At 44.3% G+C, this 21,224-nt stretch overlaps 1 protein-coding gene across 3 annotated transcripts in view; it reads right to left on the reverse strand.

Annotated features, from left to right (window-relative positions):
- PRAG1 (PEAK1 related kinase activating pseudokinase 1) overlaps positions 1 to 21,224 on the reverse strand; it is a 48,309-nt gene that overhangs the window by 10,137 nt on the left and 16,948 nt on the right. Inside the window, exons 1-2 of one of the 3 annotated variants that reach the window (XM_019534248.1) lie at positions 6,409 to 7,958; positions 3,586 to 3,743 (exon numbers count right to left, since the gene is read on the reverse strand). In XM_019534248.1, coding sequence (XP_019389793.1) covers positions 3,586 to 3,743; positions 6,409 to 6,416 — 166 coding nt within the window. In that variant the 5' untranslated portion in view covers positions 6,417 to 7,958. Of the gene's footprint in view, positions 1 to 3,585; positions 3,744 to 4,537; positions 4,825 to 6,408; positions 7,959 to 21,224 lie in introns of those variants that run through there. The other 2 variants (XM_019534246.1, XM_019534245.1) reach the window with 2 other exon arrangements.

A 21,224-nucleotide genomic window follows, 5' to 3' on the forward strand; every position in this document is an offset into this window, starting at 1 on the left:
ATTAGGTTACTGTGCAGTTAGCATCTCGTGTAGGTGCACCCAGTGCATCTCATGCCCCTGTAGTTCAACAGAAGATTTTTTGCCTTACCAGTGTCTGTAGAGTGTGCTTTAGTTTTGCCCCTCTCCTTCCAACTCCATACCAAGAGTATGTTGACTTGGAGGTAGAGCATATGAACAGTAGTGAATACTGTCCAGCCTGCAGTCCCACGCAGCCCAATTACTAACACTGTTGCTGGGAGGGGTGTGTGTGGGAGGGGGTGTTGATCCAGTATGCAGCAGCTCATCAAAACTCCTTATGTGGTCTGTGGGCCCAAATAATTGCCCACTCCGCTTTACATCAAGGTGCAGCAGGAGAGAAAAGAGGACACCCAATAGGGGAGAACTGGAGTGGGAGAACAGACTTAGGGTGACCCCTAGGAGGTGCTGTGGCCATTCCTGGAGGCAGAGCTTGTTACAAGGTATGACTGTGGACTTGCATCCAAGACTGGTCCCCAGCCCCCCTTCCTTCGCTCTCTGTTCAGAACTAGGAAGTAACTGCTGTGAAACGCCTTCCACAGGAGATGCAAGGAAACCCTTTCTATGGCTCCCCAGTGCCAAAAAGGGAAACGACTTCTTCCTGTAGCAGATGCTCGTCAGAACAGTCCGTGAAAAGGGATGGGGAAAAGGGATTGTGAGTGGCAATCTGCTGGAAGACACTGATGGGACAGAACCTATTTTCAGTGATAAACAAGAACATTACTTGAATTTACACTGGTAGGAAGCTGCTCACCTCCAGTGAGCAGAACAGAGCATGCAAAGTCTTATCAGTTTTGACACTAAATAGTTCCATGGCTTCAAATAGCAGGTCCTCCACAATAGCTTGGATCTCCTTTGGAGAACTGTATAACCACAAAGACCTCTGCATCACCACCACTGAAGCATCTGTGTCCAGCACAACCTGTAAGGCTGTCTTTATCATTACATGGCCCTCTGTAACATCTTTTATTACTGATAGTGCAGTAGTGCTCTGAAGCCCTGACCAGCACTTGGTCCTGTAAAAGCCTATAATGAGAAGATGGCCCATGCTTTCCAAGAATGAAGCTTAAAAAAAAATGTAAAAAAGCAGAACAAGCCCAAGTTGTTCTAAACCTAAGCCAGGAGCTGAATTGGAACTGGGGCAGTACTAGAACCTAGGAAGCCTATAACTGGCTTAAAAGCGGCTGTACTTTATCCTGTTGGGTGATGTGCTGAATCTTGCCCTAACTTTCTTATGATTGAAAAGACATACTTCAGCACAAAATCCAAAGTAAGCTGGTGTTATAATATTTGCCTGAGTTAACGGACAGTCTAAAACTAAAGTTCTGAGACTAGACCCTGCTCCACTTATCTCAGTCACTTACTCTTTCAATGTAAATCATTTTAACATCCAATTAAACACACTTAGCCCATAAATGCAAACTGCCTCTCTTGTCTTCCCTACATGGCAGCCATCATTATTTGAGCACCAATCAACCACCAAAAACTCTAGCTCTCCTTTATTACCAGAATAAAGTTCCATAACCTTAGAGCAAATTCTGCAACACATTTAAGATTCAGAGGCAGTTTTAATGAGTCATATTTTAACATCACAAGGACTCATACTAACAAGAGTATCTGCCTTGTAATCTTACTTTAAAACCCTTCATTCTTTTAGCTGAAGCTGTTGCAGACTCCCCAGTTTAACTAAACCAAAGGATTGCAGGAGGCATGGGGACTTGCCAACGAATTCTAAACAAGTTCGCCTCAAAATCCATTAGATCAGTGCCTCTCTTACATTATAACAAAGTCACTTTCAAGCATTTACTTAAAACTTCCAGTTTTTTAAAGAAAATTGAAATGCCTTATTTTACTGGAGCAAAACTAGGAAAGGTCTTCCCCTTCTATTCATAACTGACAACTATACATTAAGGTGCCTAGAGTAAAAAAGTCTGATCCGCAGCATGAATTTTTCCCTTTACAGTTTTCTGGCATGTTCTCCCTCTACTTTTTCTACCCCTAACTCAGCAACTTACAGTTTCCAGAGCGCTCTCTCTAAATTTTATTGCTATAAATTGTTGTTTTTGGATAGAGAGAGCTTCCACTATATAGCGATCACTGTTTGTGAAGGAAATAGCTCTTGAGCTATACAATATGTCACTGCATGTCCAAGTTAAATGCACTTCGGAAAAAAAATTACTTGAAAGAAAATGTATTTCCTAAAATCTAAATTAATTAGGGAGGGGATATTTTTGTTTAAGAAATACCTAACCTATGCACTTAATTTCACCATAGCTCCTTTCCTTCTCAATGCATTTTATCTCCTCCCCTAAAGAGAATGTTTTCTGTTACTACTGCAATTCACTGATGGAAGTATGCTGCATAGATAAATGATCCTGTGCATTGTACTAAGAACTGTAGCACACACAAGATCACTACAGATTGACTTCATCATCCATCAGATCTAGTTTCAGTTAGGTCTAAAAAAAATTAGCAAGAATACTTGTAAGGTGCTATACCTAGAGAAGAAAAAAAAATAAAATGAAGAAATACAGACCGAGGGATAATTGGTTAAGTAGCAGTGCTGCCAAGAAGGATCTGGGGGTTTTGGTGGAGGTATACTTTACGCAGCATGGATTAGGCCTTAGCTGTAGGATTTTGTGCACCTCTGGACTCTGCATTTTAATAAAGATGCAGAGAAAATAGAGGATCCAGAGGTGAGCAAGATAGATAATAAAGGGACTGGGATGCAAACTGTATGAGAAAAGACTGGAAGAACCAGATGCATTTAGTCTAGAGAAAAAGACATTAAAGGGGGACATAACAGCAGTTTTTAAATATTTGAAATGCTGCCACAAAGAGGGGGAAGAACAACTGTTATCCCTTGATGCAGAGGGCAGGATGCAAAGCAATGGGTTTAAATTGCAGCAAAGTAGACTTAGATTAAATCTCAGGGGAAAAAAAAGCATTTGTCTGGATTAGTTTAAAAATAGCTCATCCTATATCTGTGCAAGAAAGAGAGGAGGGGTTGGACCAGATGCCCCTTGAGGTCTGCCCACTAACCTATGATCTTCATTAGGGCCAGACAGGCCAAAAATTATGCTGATCCAACTAGGCTAAGGTCATTTAGAGAGAATCAAGGAAAGTCTAAATAAAAGTTGGGAAAAGTGGATGGACCATGGACTACTATTGTGAGACAGTCTCTCATTGTGAGATCAGTAGCTTGAAATACTCCCAAGAGTCGAAGTGTAATGCTGCGAGATGGTCCAGGCTTGTTATGAGTTTGTGTGGCCAAAGAACCTCACAGTGAGTTCTGTCAGCTTGCTGCCAGTCTCAGTCTGCTGCCCATCCTGATAAAACTAAAATCAACAGAAGTGTGGCCACAGAGCCTCAACTCCTCTCTGGAGCTGGTTCTTGCCAGTCAGGGCTAAGACCTACACAGACTAAAGAGCGCAGGAAAGTTTGTTCTGTGGATACTGTGTGAAGAGGGGACTCTAAGTCTCTAGGCTATGGAAAGCCCCTTTCCCCAAGCCCCGCATTTACACACACACACACACACACACACACACACACACACAAAGGTACAATTACCTCCATCGCTGGCAGATCTTGTGTCAGAGTTGAGACTGTCTGAGGAGCCAGCTGTGAAGTTGACTTGGATTCCTCTGAAAGATGGTCCAAGGCTCTCTGCAGACCCATTGCTGACCGTCTCCAACTCAGGGCTACTCTTGTTCATTTTCATAGCGTGCCTAGACAGTCAAACAACAAACAGAAGCATTGAGTATTTGGAGGAGACAAAGTACTCTAGCGTTTGGAGATTCACACAAGACTGAGTCAGTGTGCTCTGTTCTTCCTGTCATAATATACATAGACAACCGTCTTTACCACAGAAAGCCCGATTTTGCACATGCGCACACATGAATTGCACTAGCTGTCTGACACAGGTATAACAAATGCAGGGTCTCTCTTGGTGAGCATGGCTTACACAGCCAGCTCAGAGGGAGGTCCCAGTTGAGCTGCCTGCACAGGGCACCTGGAATCCATGCTGATTCTCCCAGACCCAGCAATTCCCTGGTTCACTCCAGGGGTGATCACAGGGAGACAAGGTTCATTCCTATGAAACGTGCAGAGCATGCTTCATAAGTGGAATTTCTTTCTGCCTTGCTTGTCTTTATTCCAGCAGCAACTTATTTAAGGGAATATGGTGCTCTGGATATGGGCAAACGTGGGCCCCTTTGAAGGAAAAAAAAAAGTGTTATTTTGTTTTTTTCCCTTTGCACTTCAAAATAGGCTCATGGCTGTGGCCATGGGTAGTTGTGCAGTACACTGGGGCACAGGGGAATTTATAGAATCTCTGCCCTAGTCCTGCAGAGCTGGCATCAAAGTCTTTCAGCACCAGCCCTGGCATGGAAAACTTCCAACATCCACACAATGCTGCAGGGAAGGCTTCCAGTCTCAGAGCTCTGCCACAAAAAAGCTCCCCATACCAACGGCCAGTGCAAGAAGCCAAAACCAACATGAAGCAATTTTCAAGCACACTTACTCCAACAGAGGTAAACATTTACACCAAAGAGTGAGCATCTTCCTCATTCCAGTCTATGGCTCCACTCATCAGATAGAAGCAAGTCAGGGTTCCTAGATCACTTTCCTCATGGTCAGTGCAGACTGAGCTGTACATCTGAAGTCAGAATCAGTCCACGGTTGGGTGTGGATAGGACTGCTCTGCAGACAAATTCCAGAACCAGGCATTTGCCCATCATCTGAGTTTGCTTAAGAGTAAAGACCAGGCACAACTCAGTTTGGGATGTTTAGGGTGCTCACACTGATTAAAACAACATAACACCTAGCTCTTACATAGAACTTTTCAGCATTATATGTCAAAATGCTTTAGAGAGGACATCAGTGTTCACTGTTCTTCATTTAACAGATGGGAAAACAGCTAGACCTAGAATATATTCTCTCCTACCAATTCAATATCTCTGTAACAGAATTGCTCTGGGGTCTGTCACTAAGGGCAGACACTTTGCCAGTGGTACTTAGTCGCAAGCCCCGACTCCTGACACATTTTGAAGTAACAAGTACTACATGACAAATGAAAAAATGACAAGCTGTTTTAAAGTAAGTTCTGTTATTTCCTATTTCTTTCTTAAAGATAAACAGTACCTACATATTTTCTACATTTTTTCTGGCAGACAGTAGAATGGTTTCCAATGATACTCAGTTTACAATAATGCAAACACATCTGGCTCTCTTAAAGCTTATACGTTCTGTCTTTTCCTTGACAGACAGGTGAGAGAGGATATTTGTAAGTTTTTTTGTCAAATAAAATTAAATAATAACTATTTGATAAAAGGTCAATGCCACATTTATTAAAAACAAACAAACAAACCAAAAACAGATAATGAAAAGAAAATTGATTCCAATGGTGTAAGCTATTTGAGTGGTTAAAAGCCCCATAAATCCACATTTACTAGTCAGAAAGCTGGACTGAAAGAAAAACAGCAACAAAAGACATGCATGCTTGTCCTAGCACACCATTACCATACACAGAGCTCCTCTTCTGAACTTATCAAGAAAGGGCTCCTACTGATGCAGGGGTAGGTTTTTTTACATAGCTAGTCAAAGTTAGCTGGAATTCTTTAGAAACACTGAGCACAAACAATGCGAGCTGTGTTTTATATTTTTTTAATTCTTAATTCCTTTTAGAGACTGAGGAGAGAGTAAATCCTTACTGCTCTCTTTACTCAACTACATTGACAGGAAAACCGAAGAAAAAAGCAGGAAGAAACTTCTGTCAGACTTCCTCATTTCTAACAGCATACTTGTTCTAAATATATCTATATATAGGATGTTCAGAATAAAGGAGTAAATTCATGCAGGGCATAATACCTCAGGAGACAATGGACTTAAAATGCCAGTGAATTTGCTACTTTCAGGTCGTCATAGCACTAAACCTTTCGTGTACAGTTTGATAAACTTCCTATGTATAACAATTCACAATCAAAAATTGCTTTTACAATCTTAAGTAAACTTACTGTTAAAATATCTTACAGTATCAACGTACAGTACAAAATACCTACATTTTATATACAGTTTTTACATTATAAAATCTCTCCATTACCATAACTACTACTTTCACTTGACCAGGAATTTTGGTCTTTCAGCTGGATACTATGCACATACATATGAATCAATAAAAGCACTAGAAACCTGAGCATTAATTCAGAGAAGAACTAAAGGAAAAATGTTTGAAGTGTAAACTTAAATTTTATTTCTTGATTTGCATTGAAGATGAAACATTTCCACAGCCATTCTTTTAAAAGTACATTAAAGATAATGTAAAGTTCTAAATTTAAACCTAAAGTACTACTTTAGACAGTTTCAGTTGATTTAAAACAAATTATGCATAAGTACCTTACCATCCTTGTACACAAGTTCACAAGATGAAACTTTGTTCAGCAGGGTCCAAGGTCTGTGCATATAGCCACACCTAATCCTTCAGAGCAATGCTGATACAACGTGGTGTTCGGAAAGACTGTTGTGGCTGTTGCCTTTGCAGAGTCCAGCATTACTGTGAAGGCACATGTGCAGAGAGCTGTCTATTTCCTCCCTGTACTTCAGTGACTTAAGTGAAATGCACTTCCTGAACAGGCATAAAACTGAAATAGAAATAGCTACTACTTAAATGACACACAGCTCTCAGTTTCAAATGTTACAGCCAGGATGGTTAGTAACATCAAGTACTATATTGAAATGTGACTATTTCACATCCCTCTCCCTTTTCTTAACCAGGATTTGAAGAACTGCTCACCACTCAGACCATTCAGTTGGTTCAGAGTAAAATATTAAAGGATTATATAGATTACTTGCTGAAAAAACACAAGGCCAAATTCTCCTATTTAGACACCATTCTCAATGAAATTAGTAAAGTGTTGTTTCCAGTTTGGTCCACAGTTTTGAAAGGATCTCAACATTCCCGGACTGTTCAGGATATGTCCATTGTACACATGGGTTTCTGCTACTGTTTCCTGGTCTATTCTTACTACTGAAGAAAAGTGGTGTGGACAACAGTTAGTATTCAGAGGTTTTAAATCCAGCCTATCAGGACTTCTCACATAAACAAGCCACAGAATGTCACCCAGTTCTAAGCATGTAAACACAACTCCCAGAAAGACATCGGATCTAAATTGAGAGTACACATGTTGAGGAAGCTGCTGTTTCCCTTGGTAAAACGTTGCAACGGTTAACTACCTGAGAAAAGCCTCCTGAAAGCCTATACCTCATCTCCAGTCACTATTATAACTTTGCTAAATTTAAGGGCATACTACAAACATGAATTCTCCTTATGCAGATAGATACTTATACATTACTATTGTGTATAGATTGGGAATGAGTCACCTTTAACCTCTGACAAGCGAATTAGACTAACAGGCTTCAAAACACCCGTGACACTTCCTTAAACACTCCTCCTTTATTTTTCAACATCATTTTTAGAAAATAGACACCAAAACTAGATATATTTTCCAGCTAGGTGGGTGCAAAGGCACCCTGTTCTTATTTGCTCTCCTCCTGTTTCTGTATCCAAGAACTGCAGGATCCCCCTTGAGCTACAGTGTTTCACTAGGAGCTCTGGTTCAGTTGGTCTCCAAAGCCTCAGTCGCAGCTTTCTTTAATAGTTAAGGTTGAAAGTAGCTTCCCACAATAAATCTTAGGGTAACCCCCACACTATTCTCAACAGAACAGAGGAAATGCTTTTGAAATTTTGACACACACCTTTCTGAAAATCTGAGGCAAATCACACTTGTGGGGGACATACAGACATATGGAGAGTTGAAAAACTTGAGTTGACATCTCTGCAGATAAACAGAGGTTTAAGTTTGCCAAGCTGGTACCTTTCACTAGCATTGCTTCCTGTAAGAGGAAATGATGAGACAGATCTGCTCTGAGTTGACTACAGCACAGACAGAAATATGAAATCAACGTTATTACAATATGAAGTCACCATTATATTACACATGCCCATCCTCATGTAAGATCACCCAGCTTCTAGAGAAGTCACAGCATGACTTCAACATGCATTTACAAATTTCCCCCTGAGATTAGCTGCACAATTCGTGTTATCTACAAAAGGATCTGTGAGGCTAATGTGAACTCAGAAGGTCAAAATTATCATCCTGCCTGCACAGTTATTTTTGGCTGGTGTTTTTAAATATTTAAAAAGGAAAAACAAAACCCACAAATCTTTCACAGAAACACAGTTGGCACAGCATATTCCCATGGACATGCGACAGCTCTGTCAGTATCTATGGGCATATTTACATTACAGAATTTCTGCTGGCACAGCCCCCTACTTGAGATACTGAATATGATGGAAAAATAAGTTTTTCTGTTAGTATAACTAAACTGCCCCAATGACTTCAGCTAAGCTGACAAAAACAATCTTTTGCTGGCAAAACTGTTTGAATGAGGGTTTTGATGGTATAGCTTGTATTTGCTTGATGGCATGATTTATAACACTCCTGGCCAAAATGGCTGTCTCCAAAATTTTACAGTGTAAAGAACTGGCTGAAAGATCATACCAAGGCCAATAACAAAGATGTTTGTAAAATAATGCAGCGAGAAAGAAGCGGAAAGAAACAAAACAGCCTCTCACTCAGCTCCAGGAAAAAGCCGATACATAAAAAAAATCATTCCCAGGAAAAAAAAAGTGGAGCTGATGCATTATAGAAAGCAAAAAACCCCCAGAATAAACAAGAGCTATATGTCTGTTCACCTTGAAATGTTCATATTTTCTGGCATATAAATATGCCAATGAATATAGTATGCGCTTTGTTTTTGGAAGACCCCAAGACTGGAAAATGATCTTATCTTGGAATATGGGTGAAAACCTTAGGTTTGAGTTCTCCAGGGCTTGGGGCCACACACCAGGGCTGAAGGACAGGGGCTGCATGCTAGGGTTGGGGACTTGGGAGCCAGGGGCTACACACCAAGGCTGGAGGCCTCACACCAAGACTGAGATCTTGGGAACTGGTGGCAATGTGCTAGTGCTGGAGGCTTGGGAGCCAGGGGCCATGTGCTAGGGCCGGGGGCTGCACGCTGACCCTGACTCCATGGGCTGACCTGATTCAACCACACCAGTGCTGGGGCCACGCACAACAGGGCTGGGCTCAATCTGGCTCTGGTGGCACTATCCTTCCCATTTAAGTCACTGGAAAAAATGCGTGCAGGACATTGCAGGGGGAAGGCATCTGCTTCACTGAGAGCAAGACTGCAGGGTCTCCTCAACACAGGCCTCCTCCCTTCCAGGTCAGCAGCCACCATACCCCTTCCACTCGTGGCTTGCTCTCATTCTCCTGGCCCCACATACCACCCTCTTGTGATTGCCAAGGGGGGCAGCTTCAAAAGGAAAGCCAGAGAATGGTTTCAATAATTCTTCACCTGTGTTAACGGTAGTTAGAGTACTATTTTAGGAAGTCAGGGAGATGGACAGTCAAACCCCTTCCGAGGGAGAGTGGCTCAGAACCCTGGTCTCCTGGTAAGTGCCTTAGCCACTTAGCTACTGGGGGCTAAAACACTAGAGGGCCCACTAATTATGGGTTTTGAGCCACTATGTCTTTAGGTTTAGACCGCAATGCACATCCACGGGGATTCATACACATTAGGGCTGTGCAAAACACCATCATTTCGTTTTGACGTCTGTTTCGCCGTTTTAAAGGGACAGTGTTTTGTTTCATCGTTTATGTTTGAAGCACTGTTCCATTTCATCTCATCAAAACTGTTTCGCTGTTTCGATGCATTTCGACGCTTCGCCCATAGGCTATAACAGGGAATCATGAAAATGCCTAGAACTCTGTCATTTCTTGTCTGTTTCAGATGAAAATTGCAGGGATGGTAGTCCCCCCTGAGACCATGAAGCCTGCCAAGTTTTAAGGAGATAGGTGCAGAGGTTTCTCAGAAACTGCACCTCAAACTGTTCAAAGCAAAACTCCTTATACCTGCTGGTAGTGGCAGCCTTCTCTCATCTGGTGCACAGATCTGGCGGCCTACACCCTTGGGAGGGCTGCGGGGCTGTACCAGACTCCTCCTTGGGGTGTGAGCCCCCAGATCTGCGTACCACATGAGAGGATGCTGCTGCCACCACCTGGGACCGGCGCTGGGTGCAGGCTTCCCCAATGCCAGGGAAGATTGATGTTGCCATCAGTCCCAGGAGGCAGAGACAGCCTCCTCTCATCTGGCGCACAGATCCAGGGGTCTGCAGCCCCATGGAGCTCAGCTTGGTGGCAGGGAGAGCCAGGGGTGCACTCTGCCTCTGGGCTGAGCTCCATGGGCCTGCAGAGTCGCTGGGAGTGCAGCCTGGCAATAGGAGGCGGGGAGAGCCAGGGCTACGCTCCGACTCCCACTGCTGGGCTGAGTTCTATGGGGCTGCTGCCCAGCGCAGCCCAGTTGCAGGAGGCAGGGAAAGCCAAGGCTGTGTTCCCTGCTGGGCTAAACTCCATTAGGCTGGCAAAGCCACTCAGAAAGCAGCCCTGGCTCTCCCCTGCCTCTCGGTACTGGGCTGCTTCAAAACTTTTGAAACGTTTTGAGTACCCTCATTTTGTTTCAAAACTGTTTCGAAGCTTTTTGTTTCATTTTGATTGTGCTGTTTTGAGCTCGAAATGCATCAAAAGAGCTTCAAAACAAAACGCTCAGCGAAATTTCGCACAACCCTAAAACACATAGCTAGGCACTTGTGCGACCAGCATATGCCCTACTTTATATACTTAGTCTATGCAGGTAGCATGCATGTCTGTATATATGCATCTACACTTCAAGGAAACAGAATGGCTACCTGAACGCAAGTGCTACTTACATGACTAAAAATTTGCTGCAGGAAAACAGAATGCCACTCCAAGTATAAAGAGCCTGAAGACTTGGGGGAAAAAAAACACACTAGTGGAGTTTGGAACTATGGCAGAAATGAGTTATCATACTCCTCTGGGCAAGAAAAATGTCAATCCCCATGGAGGCCAACATGTATGCAATTTCAAAGTACAGGCCTCTTTAGATGGCAAACAAGAGAAGAAACAAGAAGAAGTACACAGTTCACCTCTAGAAAGAAATCAGCTCTCCCCATGACTTGTCTGATAAAGCACAAACTTAAAAAATAATCCTGCCAGAAAAAGGACACATGAAATTCCAGATTATTTTCAGTCTGAAATGAGAAGAGGGATCAAAGCCATGCTTTAAACAGAAAACTGACCTCAACCTTTGAACTGGAAAGCCTATTATCTCACTGCAACAGAGTGCAATGCTCCCTTCTGGTTTGTTCATTTGATCTAATTTGGGCCATACCATACTGCTGCTACTGCTTTCTTCCTAAGGACTGCATTATGGTCTTATGTACCGAGCATAAGAAATAATTGCCTAGTGTCCCTGTCAAATTAGTTTAATGCTGCCTTCAGCACATATTGGCACAAAGCAGAATCAAGCTACGAAGGCAAAGTCACAAAGGCATTTGTTCTGCAGCATTTCAGAAGCCTCTGTCAAATCTGGTAAAACAATAAATTTATTTGGCTTGAAGCAGATACAATAATTCTTACACTATGTTCACAGGATGGCACAGAGTGCAAGCTATACGTTTGCCATCTCTGCAAGGGAGACTGCTTTTCTCCCACTTATTTCACCCACCACTCGCCTACAGTTCCTGGATTTCTTCTAAATGCTGAGCAAGGCTACAAATTTGTCTCCAATCAGATCATAATTCTCAAGCCGACCCAATGCTACTGCACTGTCCTACAAACTCACGGCTCTCCACAATATGCACCTCCAATCGAGTCAATAGGAGCTGATCAAAAATTCAAGTCTGACTGTCAGCCTAACTTCAATCCCCCAAAAACCCCAAATCAAAACTGTTCCACATGCGTGTGTCAAGGACAGATCATGCCAAACTGATGCAATTTCCTACTCTAACTGGAACAATGATCTAGAAGATAAGGGGAGCAGTAGCTATGAAATATCTTGATTTTAGTAAGGGTTCTGACACAGTCTTACATACCATTCACCCAAGCAACCTCAGTGTTTATAGTGTGTATCCCACAAGCTTGGTGCACAGCTTGTTGAAAAAATTCTCTTAAAGAGTAGTTAAATAGCTCTGTCAAACTGGGAAGACACCTTAAGTGGGGTCCTACAGGGATTTATCCTAGGCCCAGTTCCAGTCAGTATTTGTATTAATGATGTGAAAGATGGAATAGATTGTATACGTATATTAAATCAGGTAGGAGGTGAGGGAGGCTGAAAGCAGGTTGGAGAACAAAAGCAAAATTCATAATGATCTCAATGAACTGTAGAAAGTCATGAGACAAAATTCAATAAGGAAAAGTATGAAGTGCTATACTTTGGAAGGAGAAGTGCACAAATATAAAAAAGTGAGGAGACATGACCAGGCTGTAAGGAAGCAAAAAAGGATCTATAGATTATGATGGACCATAAACAGAAGAATATGATTTCTCCTAATAATGTGACACTGCAAACAGGGCTAATGTTATTCTGGGGTATATTTACAGCAGTGCTGTATATAAAATATATGGAGGTTATTATTCTGTTCTAGCTAGTGCAGGTGAGGCCTCCACAGAGTGTACTGTGTCCCATTTTGGACACTGTATCTTAAGGAAAATGCAGACAAATTGGAAAGAATCCAGAGGAGAGCAACAAGAATGATGAGAGGTTCAGAAAATGTGGCCTATAAGGAAAGGTTGAAGAAATGGCCTTAATTAAAAAAAAAAACTAAGAAGGTTGGTATTCTTCCAAAGTTCAAGTTAAAAATAAAAGGGATGGTGATCAATTGTTCTCAATGTCAAGGAGGGATAAGACAAAGGCAAATCAGATTAATTTACAGCAAAAAGAGATTTAGGATGGGTACAAGGTAAAACTTTCAAATTGTTAGGGCAGTGAAACACTGGAACTGTACCGAGGGATGTTGCAGAAGAACCAGTTAGGGTCCAACCTCTGTCAAAGATGGTCTAAGATAACCTCTTAAGGTTCTTTCCAGACCTATCTTTCTATAATGGATAGAAACAGGGGTGCCCTACTTGTCTCTATGTTTGCTAACTAGTGTCCCAAATGAAGGATACATCGCACCCAGCATTTCAAGAAACAATTGTATGAGAGATCACACACAGAAAAACTAGAGGTGAACCGATACACTGGTCCATATCGTATCAGCACCAATAAAAGGAAAATTTACATTATTGTGAATTGGCTTTTTTTGGCTGACATGGCCAATAATGTTGCCAATAAATGCCGTGTGCATGGGCACAGCCACAGCATGCGAGAGGCCAGGAGCACAGCCCAGCAGCTTGAAAAGCAGCATCCACAGCTGGTAAGTCTGTTGGCAGGGGAGAAGGGGGGCTGATCAGGGCCCCCACAGTGAGGGAGTGAGTAGGACTGGGGAGGGGCTGCTCAGTTGGGGTGTGGGACAGAGCCACGAGCAGCTTATCTGGGGGATGTGGGGTGGGGGTGGGGTGTGTGGCTCCTGCCACTGTGTGCACACCCAGGGGAGGCATGGGGGACATGTGCCCCCCAGATCTGTGTGCAGGGTGAGGGTGAGCTGCCTGCTGTGTGCTCAGGGCTGGGGGTGGTGGTGGGCTCTTCCTGGCAGGGTGGGGTTTGGGCCAGGGCTATGCTTAGGGCAGGTGGTGTGGGCGCTGGGAAGGTGGCTATGGTGAATTTTGGGAATGGCTGCAGCCCCCTATAGTCACCCCTATCCAGCACCGCCACTGCCTGCCCCAAGCACAGCCCCGGCCCAACCCTCCCCGCCAGGAAGAGCCTGGAGCTGGCCCTGGCCCTGAGAATGCAGCCTATTCTTGCCCTGCACATAGATCTGGGGGGCACATGCCCCCACCGTGCCTCCTCTGGGGGTGTGCGCAGTGGCGGGAGTTGACCCCCTTCCTCCCCATGCCCCCCGGACCCACTCCTTCCCTCACCATGGGGGCCTCGATCTACCCCACCATGCTCCTTCCCTTCCTCCCCTTCCCCCCCAAACTAGCTAAATGCTGATCTCCAAGCTGACGGGCTTGCCTGTTGGCAATTGGATTGGTAGTGGTTGATACGGCTTGTTAATAATTGGCCACTGGTAGAAGCCCAAAAAATCTTTATCGGTGTACCCCTAAGAAAAACAAATGTATGATTTTGCATTGCAAACAAAGCTGTGGTAGTGGGTTGCACATTACAAGTAGGCACTGTTCTGTTTTCTATAAAGTTACCTTTCTTTCCTTGAAATGTTTAACGACCCTTGACATACATGGAAATAAAGCACAACTTAATGTTATGTCATTACAGAGCTATTAACACTTTTAAAATGTATATTTCCTGCTCAACATTATTACGACAAACATTTGACACTATCCTGCGCCTCACCGCAGCCATTTTCCTTTAAGACAAATCCCCCCTCCAAAATACCAGTCAGATTTTCTCACTTAATCCTCTTCTGACAAAAATGATACCCGATACAGTAGTCTGCACTCCCACTCAATCATACACATGCTATGATAGAACAATGAAATCTATCCTATTGTGTGATCAACTTGATTTTACGGAGGCAAAATTCTCCAGGGTCCCAAAACCATACCACATAATTCAGTGTTAATGTCCACCATCATAATTGGTATCAACCATCTACCTAGTAATACCATACCCACATAAACTACCAAAATGTCAGCTATACTACCTAATTAGAACAACTTTTATCTCTAAGACACCTCTAAATACAAGCAAATATTTTGGTACGAGACTCTGAAGTAACGATGGACACTGCTACAAATATTCCTGTTTTTGGATCCAATTCACAAAGGTATTTATGCACATGTTTAAATGCACTTTTAACTTTCTGATCCTGTAGCTATGGACTGATCTGGAATACAGATGCCTTTGCTAGAACTAATTTAGAGCACTGATTTCAACACTACAGGATTAAACTCTAGCGGTGCCTGTCCACAAGTACAGAGGCTGCTCTGGCATGCTGTAGTTACAGCAGGGCAGAGCAGATTTCATGAATCGAGTCTGCTGGAGAGTAGGCCTATGCAAATAGGCAGCTTTTCGATTCAGCTTCGGATCTGGCCACTTCAGATACCAGGGATCTGATCCGGAGCTCCAGATTGGTTTCCTGCTTCGATTCGGCTGAAGCGGCTCCAAAGCTTCAGAGCTGCTTCAGAGATCCAGCCATAGGGTTATAATGGGGAATCAATGAAATATATATAACTTTGCTGTTATTGTCTGATTTGGATGAAACTTGTAGGGGTGGTAGCCTCTGCTGAAAGCATAAAGCCTGCCAAGTTTCAAGAAGATAGGTGCAGGGGTTTGGGGGGAACTGAACCCCAAATTCTTGAAAGCAAAACGCATGTCACGTGTATGTGTTACACCACAGGGGGATAAAAACTGCAGGGGTGGTGGCCCCTGCTGAGGCCATGAAGCCTGCCAAGTTTCAGGGAGATAGGTACAGGGGTCCTTGGGCCCTGCACCTCTAGCTACTGACAGGCAAAACTCATGACATGGGTGCTTGTGCAACTGACTGTCTTGGGGAAGCTGATTGCCTATATTGATTATTTCCTCTCCTTAGTCTGTGGTTTTGTTGGTGTTAATCCTTGCTCATTAACTCATTATCTAGTAGCTTCACCTGTCAGCAGCCAGAGGTGCAAGGCTCCAGAACCCAGAAGCCCCTGCAACTATCTCCTTGACAGCTGGCAGGCTTCATGTCTGCAGCAGGGGCTAGCAGGCCTGCAGCTTTCACCCTGCTGTGCCTTAACACACACAGTGTCACCCATGTCACAATTTTTGCTTGTCCACAGCTTGAGGTGCAGTTTCCCCAAACCCATGCACTTATCTCCTTGAAACGGGCTTTGTGGCCTCAGCACGGGCCACTACCCCTGCAGTTTTCAGCCCACTGCACCTCAACACACAGAGGGTCATCTATATCATGAGTTTTGCCTGTCAGCAGCTTGAGGTGCAGTTCCCCCAAACCCCTGCACCTATATCCTTGAAACTTGGTGGGCTTTGTGACCTCATCAGGGGCCACCACCCCTGCACTTTTCACCACCCTGTGATGTAACACATACATGTGACATGAGTTTTGCTTTCAAGAATTTGGGGTGCAGTTCCCCCCAAACCCCTGCACCCATCTTCTTGAAACTGGGCAGTCTTCATGCTCTCAGCAGAGGCTACCACTCCTGCAAGTTTCATCCAAATCAGACAAAAAACAACAATCTTATATATATTTCATTGATTCCCCGTTATACCCTATGGCCAGATTGCCGAAGTGGCTCCAAAGCTTTTTTGAAACGGCTCGTAAGCTCTGAACCACTTCAGAAAGCCTAAAGAAGCCAGCGCTTTGATCCAGACAAGCTGCTTCAGCGTCTAAAGCATCCGAATCTTCTCCTGATCCAAAGCATGGTCCGAAGCCTCGCACAGCCCTACTGGAGAGACCATCAAACCCTTGCTATACTTAAGATATATAGATGACATCTTCATTACTTGGACTGAAAACCTGCAATCTCTGACTGAGTTCCATCAGAAATTTAACAATCATCACCCCTCCAATCTGACTACCTCTTGAATCCTCTAGCACCAACATCTCCTTTTTAGACACAATGATCACTTTCCAGAATGGCAAAATACAGACCATGTTATACAAGAAACTCACAGACCAATGTACATATCTGCACAGAAGGAGCATTTCCCAGCTGGCATGCTGCGCCATTTGGGGCTGGAGCCACACACCCTGCCTGGCTGGGGCCACGCCCCCCACAGCCTGCTGCTGTGGACATAGACAGACAGGGAGTGTGGCTCCAGCCAGCCAGAGGGCATGGCTCCAGCCCAAAATGCGGTTTGGCTGGCCATGCCTCCCCCCCCCACCCCCGGCCAGTGTCCAGATGGCCATGAGCCCCCCATCTCCCCCATGCTCCGTGTTTGATGTGCCATGGTGCCTTTTTATTTAGGTAAGTGTGCCGTGGGGTGAAAATGTTTGGGAAACGCTGCCCTAAACATACCAAGAAAGCTGTGATATACAGCCAAGCCTCCAGATATCACCAAATCTGCACTGAGGAGAACACCTGGGACTGCCACCTCACAAATCTTAAAAAGGCTTTCATTCAACAAGGACACTTCTCCAAAGAGACAGATCACATATTTGAAAGAGCCACCCAGATACCACATGAAGAACTGCTGCAGCACAGAAGGAAATCCCCCATGAATAGCACACCACTGGTTACGACATACCACTCCTCCCTCAAACCTATATGGAAAATCCTCAAACAATTACAACCCATACTAGAAGGAGACTCAATTCTTAAAGAGATCTTCCCAGAACCACCTATCCTAACCTTCAAACAAGTACTGAACCTTGCTAACCTCATCACCAGAAGCAAACCTCCTATTGCCCAAAACACACACCAAATGGATCCAGACCATGCTATGACAAGAAATGCAAAACTTGCCAACATATCTCCACCACCTCCACAATTACTACACCCCACAACGGAAATCTATCAAAGACAGGAATACCCAATTATCAGTGGGGGCACATTTCTCACAAGAAAACCACACTCTCTCCAATCTCTCAGCTCTAATTCTCAAAGGCAATTTACAAAACACATTTCATAGACAAGCTGTGACTGTTGGGCTTCGACTACCTACTCTTGGGCAGCCCTTGCCCATGAGATGGATGTTGGGCGTTTGCTGGGCTTGCCCTTTTGATCAAGCAGGTGTCCCTTCCACAACTTGCCTTCCCCACCCTCATCTGCCACAACTTGCTGGTTACTCAGTGGTTGGGGATGGCCGTCAGATATACAGTGGCCCGCGGTTCACCCGATGGTCCTTCATGGGGCTCCGCCTCCCCTACAGGATTGATCCTTGTTGGCCTCGGCCTGCCCAGGGAGTTGTGTCCCTTCCGTTGGCCACCTGGTATGCCTGCCTGACAATGGGAATTCCATCCTCTCGGGCCTGTCTCCACTCCACCTTCCTCCTCTCCTCTTGCCCCTTCTCTTGGGGAAACAAAAAAAGGGAAAACCTCCGAGGCGCTCCCCTTGGCCCCAGTACACAGGTAGCTTACAAAGCCTCCCCTCCTCAGCCCCTTCCCAACCAGGGAAAACAAAAGGAAACGGGTCGTCCCAGTGACCCTATGCCCGAACCTGCCCCTAGGCTAAACTACGTCAGGCTTCCACCTTGCTATATTAACTTCAGGTGCCCTTTTAAATCCTCCCGCACCCTTGGAGCTCTTCACCCTCCGCCGCTGACCCGGCCAGGAAGGGTGGCGATACCCGCCTTGATCGCGGTCACTCCGGGATTCCTCTTGGTGTCCCTCCCTCCGGCGTGGGTCCCCACTCGCCCTGGTCACTCTGCCTCTCCCACCTGGGATCTTGCTGAGCCTCCCGTCTGTTCCTGGATCCTTGTTCGGGTCCGGAATCTCTGCTGCCTGCTGCCTTCCAGCCTCCGGCTCCCAGTGTTCCACTGGATTCGGTGGTGCCCGCGGTGAGGGTTTCCTCCCTTCTCGGGTTCAGCCAGGGCCCTCTCTCTCTCTCTCTTCCCCCTTCTGCGGCGTTGGCCGCCATTTTTATTCTTGCCGGCTGGCGTCTGGAGCTGACATCACCGGCCGGCCATAGCCGTATAAACAAGCAGCTGATGAGCCACGTGGGTTCTCCCTGCTGCTTCTGCTGCTCTGCGCCCCCTGTTGCAGGTAAGTGCTTACTTATAAGTCCCTCCCTGGGACACAAGCCTATGAACTTCACTTCATCAACCTCCTGGATACAAAAAAAATTGTGGACTAAATATAGACAATGGATTTATGACACATTATAACCTGCCTGACATCTGACTCCCCAGGTACCTCTCCACTACTGACTTGCTACATTCATCCCCTTTCCCCTCCCCACCCAGCCTGTATCTTATCCACTGACTCCTCAATTTACAATCTTCACAGACTAGCTTTCTTGGATGCATGACAGCCTTTGGTTTCTTTACTATTCATTCCATCCAAGAAGAATACACACTGACTGTAGATGCTTCCTCAGCACGATGAAGGGTTTTTAAACCTGAAAGCTTCTTAAGAAAACATTTTCCAACTATTTAGCTGGTCTACTAAAAGATATATTTACCCAAAGAACCTCGTCTGCCTATGTCCTTAGACCAACACAGCTACAACCTACACCCCTGAAACATTTCTATTTCTCCTGTTGGGGCATAAAGTGCTCCCATTATTTGAATACGGAGACATCGGTGATTTTCCAGAGGGTGATCCTATTTCTAGAACGGGAGTAGCTTGCCTACCCAGAGGATGTAACAAGTTAGTCATAAATTGCACTTTGTTGGTCCACAGGATGAAATAGAATTCTGTGCTAAGTGCTTTGCTGAACTGAACTTTTAAATCACTTTATGAAACACACTTAGATGCACAAAAATAAGCTTTCAGGTCAGCAACTTTTAGTTCTCTGAATTCTTTCCTTTCTTTTCCTAGATATTGGAACTTTGTATTACATTAGCTAATGCAAACTCTGAAGCAGGGCATATATTTAAGATTGCTTTAAGGGCTTGGTTTTATATTTTCCCAGAAATACGATGTTACAAAAGAATGTTGATTTATGTCATTCTTTCTTGTAACTTGAATAGCTTTGTACGCCTGGAAAAATTCAATAAAAAGAAATTACAAAAAACTGTACTGCAACAAATATTTTATTTTAGCCACTTATCTAAGATCTACTTTCAGAAATCTAAATGACAAAAGATAGCCCAGGGGCAGGTTCAAAAGATGTGATGTTTCTCAAAAAACAGCATTAGATAGTCATGTAGAGCCTCTACCAGTTCATACAATCAGATACACAGTGGCTGCATTTACACGTGAGGTGGACTGCGCAGTTGTTATTGCATAGTCATTTAATACTTGCATAAGCAAGTACCAAATAACTTTGCAATAAACAGCGTTACTGCGCAGTACTGTCACCACGTTTCTTCCCCCACAAGCTACTGTGCCGTAGCTCTTTATTACTATACAGTAGTCCCACTGCACAGTTAGTGCCTGGCAATGTTACTGTGTGGTAGCAACGAGTTGAGCTAGGAGCCGAGGCACAGTAGCTTGCTGCTACTGTGCTGCCGTAGTGCCTTGTGTAGACGCATCCAGAGGGATCATCCATTTGGCACTAAGTATCTGTACAGAATAATCTGATCTCTCTGCATGTTAATCTCTTTCCTGTTTTTTTTGCACCTCAGTTTTGTACCTCTCTTTCATTTTCTTTAGTAAAACACTAAACCCTCTGTCAAAAACTACAGACATCTAACAGGTAGCATTTGTGTACTCTGTTCTCATTTATTCTATTTGTTTTACAGCACAGCTTGATAATGTGATTTGCTAGGTCCCACATCCATGTTATGTATACTATATACCTGCAACATCACATTCACTGTCCGCTAGCAGGGTTGAAGTTTTGGACTTCAAAAAAGCAAAATTTCAACAAGCTCAGGGCAATAGTAGGGGAAGCACTGTGGGACCAGAGACTGAAGGTGAAAGGTGTGCATGAAGAGTGGTTATTCCTCAAGGATATGATCCTCAAAGCACAAAAGAAGTTAATTCCCATGTGGAGGAAATGTAGCAGAAGGGCTGGGAAGCCCTCTTGGCTTAATAGGGATATCATGGTCCTCTTGAAAAAGAAGAAAGAGGCATATAAACAATGAAAGCTTGGGACAGTCCCCAAAGAGGACTACACAAGAATGGCCTGCACTTGTAGGGAGCAGATCAGAAAGGCTAAGGCGGCGACTGAATTTAAACTAGCAATGGGCATCAAGGACAATAAGAAGTCCTTCTTCAGGTATGTAGGGAACAGAAGGAAAACAAATGGAAGTGTGGGGCCCCTGCTTAACAACTCAGGACTGCTGGTTGCCAACACTCAGGAGAAACCCTAATTCCTGAATGACTATTTTGCTTTGGTATTTTACCGGACAAAAGGGAAAATCATGCTAGATAGGGTACAGAATAGGCATGGTGATGCTGTTGACGCTGAGCTGATCACATGGTGAGTGATCAGTTAAAACAGTTAGACATTTATAAGTCAGCAGGGCCAGATAAACTTCATCCAAGAGTGCTAAAGGAGCTGGCTAAAGTCATTGCAGGACCTATAGTGAAACTCTTCCAAAACCTGTGGCACTCAGGGGAGGTCTCTGAAGACTGGAAGAGGGCCAGTGTTGTGCCTGTCTTCAAGAAGGGGAAGAGGGAG

The sequence above is a fragment of the Crocodylus porosus genome, unplaced genomic scaffold, assembly GCF_001723895.1.
Source record: "Crocodylus porosus isolate Cpor-Errol unplaced genomic scaffold, CroPor_comp1, whole genome shotgun sequence".
NCBI classification, from domain to species: domain Eukaryota; kingdom Metazoa; phylum Chordata; order Crocodylia; family Crocodylidae; genus Crocodylus; species Crocodylus porosus.